The sequence below is a fragment of the Nerophis lumbriciformis genome, linkage group LG13 (assembly GCF_033978685.3).
Source record: "Nerophis lumbriciformis linkage group LG13, RoL_Nlum_v2.1, whole genome shotgun sequence".
In the NCBI taxonomy this organism is placed as follows: Eukaryota; Metazoa; Chordata; class Actinopteri; order Syngnathiformes; family Syngnathidae; genus Nerophis; species Nerophis lumbriciformis.
The window spans coordinates 34,020,777-34,026,365 of record NC_084560.2 but is presented as its reverse complement, the minus strand read 5'-3'; the positions used below and the strand labels follow the sequence as shown (position 1 = coordinate 34,026,365).

Below are 5,589 nucleotides of genomic sequence, written 5' to 3'. Positions count from 1 at the left end.
ATTCTCCAAAGTTCTAGAATTGCAACGTGTGGGTGTGTGTGTATTGATTGCAAAAAAATAAAAATGGACTCAAACACAAACTGTTACATTCGAGCCTTTCTGACTCCGCCCCCCGCATTCGTACCCGTGACTTTGCCGCTTTATAAGTGACTGCTGTGCCCGACAACAAGACACCTTGGATCTGGTCCTGCTCGCCATGAAGCTGCTCGCCAACTTCCTGTGTGTGTGTCTGATCTCGGCGTTGGTGCATGCCGACCAGTAAGTTTGTCTTTTCTGCCGCTCCTTTAAGAGAACTGTGATGTGCTTAACAGTGTCTTTACAGGACCATTCAGATTTTTCTAGCTACAAGTCCTATGAGCTCTGCCTAGCAACAAATGAATCAGGTCCTTAAAAGTGACTGAAATAAATCATCTTAACCCTAACTTTTCTAGAAGTTTCAAATACTTTTACCTCTGTCTGGCTAAATGATTTAACCCATAACTCCAACTCTAATCCTAACAAGACTTTTAGAAGTTTCTAGTCTTAAGAGTACTGTTTAGCAACAAGTGTTTTGGGTCCTATAAGTGACAAATTTGATGTGTCTAAATCATCTTAAACATTTGTAGAAGTTTCTAGTAGGAATCTTATACAATCTGTCTGGCTAAATGATCACACCCATAACTCCAACTCTAATCCTAACATCAGACCCCTATCCCCAACCCAACAAGACTTTTAGAAGTTTCTAGTCCTAGGAGTTCTGTTTAGCAACAAGAGTCTCGGGTCCTGAAGGTGACAAATATGATGTGTCTAAATCCTCTTAACCATTTCTATAAGTTTATAGTAGGAGTCTTATAAATTCTGTCCGGCTAATTGATTTAACTCATAACTCCAACTATAATCCTAACATCCAAGCCCTATCCCCTAACCCAACAAGACTTTTAGAAGTTTCTAGTCCTAGAAGTTCTGCCAAGCGGTCTCGGGTTCTTAAAAGTAACGAACATGTTTCTAAATCATCTGAACCATTTCTAGACGTTCTAGTACAAATCTTATGAGATCTGTCTGGCTAAGAATTAAACCCATAACTTCAATTCTAATCCTAACCCCTAACCGAACAAGACTTCTCAAGGTTTCTAGTCCGATGAGTTCTGTTTAGCAACAAGTGTCTCTCAAAGAAGCTTCTAGACAAATGTCATGTGTCTAAGCCCTAACCCTGTCCTTAAAAATACTTTCTTCTCTTTGACAGTCATGAGGATCATTCATCAGGTGAGAGCGACTCGTTTCTGTTCTTCTTCATCATGTCGTGTAGTTCTCACCACGGCCATGTTGTTGTTCAGACCTCCCAGATCGGTGTGAGGGTCTGGAGATGGACGCCGCGGTGGTGAACGAGGATGGCGTGCCCTACTTTTTCAAAGGTGAGACGCACATTGCTTGCCTTCAGTTTGACTGCAGGTTTTCCACGGAGTCCATCGGGATCAAGTTGCTTTGATGGGTTTCTTCTGTGTCAGGAATGATGTTGAAAAAATCCTGAACACATGTTTTATACACTTTTCCAGGTCACTTCTTGTTCAAGGGATTCGACGGCAAGGCGGAGATGTCCAATGAGACTTTTGCCGAGTTGGACGACGATCACAAAGTGGGACACGTCGATGCCGCTTTCCGCATGCACAATGAGGACAGCCCGGACGAACATGACCGCATGTTCTTCTTTCTGGTACCGTCCCCACAACTCGTGTCCGCTCTTTTGCGGTGAACGGGGTGACACAAGGCAGCTAAGCTAAAACGGTCACATGAGACTGAGGTGCTCCAAACCAACCATACGTTAAATCGAACTTGGGGCAGTTAATATGCAGACAATGTCTGGTGACAAAGAGTAGACTGCAAGCTTCAAAACCTGTTTTGTCTTGTGGTCTTTCCATCCAGGACCACAAAGTGTACAGCTACTACGATCACAAGCTGGAGAGTGGATACCCCAAGGACATCTCTGAAGTGTTCCCTGGAATCCCTGATCACCTAGAATCTGCCGTCCAGTGCCCACATCCAGACTGCGATGAAGATTCTGTCATCTTCTTCAAGGGTTTGTTCCCACTTGTCCTACAAGTCTTAAAAAGATGCCTCACGCTACAAAAACTAACAATCTGATTCGTTAGATTTGGTCTATAGTTGACAATCAGTCGAATCTATGGTATTGTGTTTTTTTGGGGGGAGAGGGGGTTGAGAGAAATGGTGAGGTGGCGACTTGTCCAGGGTGTACCCCGCCTACCGCCCTAATGCAGCTGAGATAGGTTCCAGCACCCCCCACGACCCCAAAAGGGACAAGCGGTAGAAAATGGATGGATGGATGGGTGATATCTAATAATTTACACTGACTGGTCACTAGGTGTCAGTAACGTCACAGGGTTTTGGATTTAGCCTCTATACGGTGACACTTCCAAAGTTAATTAAAGAAACTTCCATCCATTCTCTACCGCTTGTCCCTTTTGTAAAATGTATACTGTCTTTCATTGAAGTGAACAAACCAGAGATCATTTGCAATGTTTTCCATTTTAAAAGTTTTAACCACTCTGATAAAGAAATAAACACGGTAGAGAGTGGATCGATTAGTGAGTTCCTAGGCTGTGGCACAGCGCAGACAAGCTAACTAATTAGACAAGGTAAAAGCCGTAACAAATCTTTTGTACATGAACTTATGGAAGGAGCATTACATTTGCCATGGGGGAGCTACACCTCCAAGGCACACCTTGTGCCAAAAGGAATCGTCAAATCTTTCATTATTTGAAGACAGCCTTACGAAAAACATTGATGGAGATTGGAAAGACTAGAAAGACATCTTTTCTCCCACAGGACACGACATCTATCACTACCACGTGAAGAGCAAGGCTGTAGACAAGAAAGAGTTTAAGACCATGCCTAACTGCACGTCCGCGTTCCACTATATGGGACACTTCTACTGCTTCCACGGGCACATGTTCTCCAAGTTTGACCCAAAGACCGGCGAGGTCGACGGCAAATATCCGAAGGAGGCAATCGACTACTTCATGAAGTGCTCCAAGTTTGGTAAGTAAAACGAGTTCTTTGTTAGTCTGGGAGAAGGCTGCAGACTTCAATCTCTGGTCTCCTTTGTCACTGACATATTTGAGCCATTAGTGTCTGTCACTGCTGTCGCTCGCAGGTGACAATAGCGACAACCTGGATCGAGAACGCTGCAGTCGTGTTCACCTGGACGCCATCACGTCTGATGACGCTGGAGACATTTATGCTTTCAGGGGTGAGTTTAGGAAGTACTTAAGGTCCACATTGTCACCCCTAGTGGCCTTTTCTCTTTAGAACTTAGTCTTCTGGTCCCAGATGGGACCCGAATTCCTCAAAAGCAAAGCATGCACCGTGACTAAGTGAGTCTTTCTTGGTCAGGCAATTTTTTCCTAAACACACACTATGACAATCACACAATGACGGCCGAAACCATCGGGCACGCCTTCAAAGAACTTCACAACGATGTGGACGCTGTTTTCTCCTACCACAGTCACCTCTACATGATCAAGGTCAGCTGTCCATCAGCTCGTCTGATTGATTTTTGGTCTTTTCCGTGACTGTTTTCTCCTTGCAGGACGACCAAGTGTATGCTTACAAAGTCAGTAACCCACACACCCTCGCAGAGGGTTTCCCCAAACCTATAAAGGAGGAGCTGGGACTGGAGGGACCTATTGACGCTGCCTTTGTCTGCGAGGACCATCACATCGCACATCTCATTAAAGGTTAGGTCCACTTCACTTGATCCATTATTCAGTCCACTGCCAGAATGTCTTGTACATTCTGGTCTATAGTCTCTTCCAGGCCTAAAGCTAGTCTTGTTTAGCCCCGTTTGGTTGATTGTTCTCCTTAATGTACCGGTATCTAGTCTAGTACAGATCTGATAAACTCCTACAGGTTGTTAGCGGTTGCTTACAGACCTCTACCGGGAGTCGGCTCAGGTATTCCATGTCAAAGTTGCTCCTGAATCTACTTAACAAGGTTCTTGTCTTGCCTTGCAGGTGAGCACATGTTCGACGTGGAGCTGAATGACACTCCTCGCGTTGCTACTAACGAGCGTACGGTTGGGTTGTTCAAGAAGGTGGACGCCGCCATGTGTGGCCCCAAAGGCGTCAAGGTAGTTGTAGGGAACCACTACTATCAGTTTGACAGCATTGCACTGTTAGTGGGGGCCAAGGCCATTCCAGAACAGCACCGCGTGGCCATGGATCTTTTTGGCTGCGACCACTGAGCCCGTTAAAGAAACGCAACCTTCATCATGATGCAGGCCATCCTGGACTACCAGATCCGGCTTTAGGCTGATTCTTATTGACAAAGGTGTACTTTGGCATGGAACTAGTCAACTAGTACTAGTACTAGTGGTACTAACAACAACAACTACCAACTGCGGTCTGACTTTGTACCTTTTGCTGATGTCAATAAAGATGAGCAAGGACACGCGGCCTCTGTTTTTTTCATCTACAAAACCCAAAACCAGTGAAGTTGGCACGTTGTGTAAATCCATCCATCCATTTTCTACCGGTTGTCCCTTACGTTGTCACGGGGGGTGCTGGAGCCTATCCCTGGACAAGTCGCCACCTTATCGCAGGGCCAACACAGAGAGACAGACAACATTCACACACTAGGGCCAATTTAGTGTTGCCAATCAACCTATCCCCAGGTGCATGTCTGGGTGGGAGGAAGCCACAGTCACGGGGAGAACATGCACACTCCATACAGAAAGATCCCGAGCCCAGGATGGAACCCAGGACCTTCGTATTGTGAGGCACACATACTAACCCATGTGCCATTGTGCTGCCCACATTGTGTAAATCGTAAATAAAAAAAGGAATCCAATGATTTGCAAATCCCTTTCACCCTATATTCAATTGAATAGACTGCAAACACAAGATACTTAACGTTCGAACTGGTAAACTTAGTTATTTTTTGCAAATATTAGCTCCTTTGGAATTTGATGCCTGCAACTTGTTTCAAAAAAGCTGGCACAAGTGGCAAAAAAGATTGAGAAAATTGAGGAATGTTCATCAAACACTTATTTAGAACATCCCACAAGTGAACAGGCTAATTGGGAACAGGTGGGTGCCATGATTGGGTATAAAGGCAGCTTCCATGAAATGCTCAGTCATTCACAAACAAGGATGGGGCGAGGGTCACCACTTTGTGAACAAATGCCTGAGCAAATTGTTTAAGAACAACATTTCTCAACCAGCTATTGTAAGGAATTTAGAGATTTCACCATCTACGTTCCGTAATATCATCAAAAAGTTCAGAGAATTTGGAGAAATCACTGCACGTAAGCGGCAAAGCCCGTGACCTTGGATCCCTCAGGCGGTACTGCATCAAAAAGCAACATCAGTGTGTAAATGATATCACCACATGGGTTCAGGAACATTTCAGAAAACCACTGTCATTAACTACAGTTGGTCGCTACATCTGTAAGTGCAAGTTAAAACTACTTTGCAAAGCCAAAGCCATTTATCAACAACCCCCAAAAACGCTTCGCTGGGCCTGAGCTCATCTAAGATGGACTGATGCAAAGTGGAAAAGTGTTCTGTAGTCTGACGAGTCCACATTTCAAATTGT

The 5,589-nt window shown here is 44.7% G+C and overlaps 1 protein-coding gene and 1 long non-coding RNA gene across 4 annotated transcripts in view; one reads left to right on the top strand and one right to left on the bottom strand.

The window, feature by feature from the left end:
* Positions 1-5,589, bottom strand: part of LOC140679328 (uncharacterized) — a 112,241-nt gene that overhangs the window by 2,089 nt on the left and 104,563 nt on the right. The window lies entirely within an intron of this gene.
* On the top strand, positions 109-4,441 carry hpxa (hemopexin a). The gene is made up of 10 exons (XM_061970962.2): positions 109-258; positions 1,223-1,242; positions 1,314-1,391; positions 1,533-1,690; positions 1,900-2,053; positions 2,821-3,033; positions 3,149-3,244; positions 3,388-3,518; positions 3,584-3,731; positions 4,008-4,441. The coding sequence occupies exons 1-10, from the start codon at positions 197-199 to the stop codon at positions 4,235-4,237; spliced, it is 1,290 nt and encodes a 429-aa protein (XP_061826946.1). The 5' UTR covers positions 109-196; the 3' UTR covers positions 4,238-4,441.

What these genes read in the sequence shown, in the direction of transcription:
- hpxa (XM_061970962.2), top strand. Translation starts at nt 197, where the DNA reads ATGAAGCTGCTCGCCAACTTCCTGTGTGTGTGTCTGATCTCGGCGTTG. An exon ending in GCGTTGGTGCATGCCGACCA is followed by an intron (nt 259 to 1,222) that starts GTAAGTTTGTCT and finishes TCTCTTTGACAG; the next exon opens with TCATGAGGATCATTCATCAG. An exon ending in AGACATTTATGCTTTCAGGG is followed by an intron (nt 3,245 to 3,387) that starts GTGAGTTTAGGA and finishes TTTCTTGGTCAG; the next exon opens with GCAATTTTTTCCTAAACACA.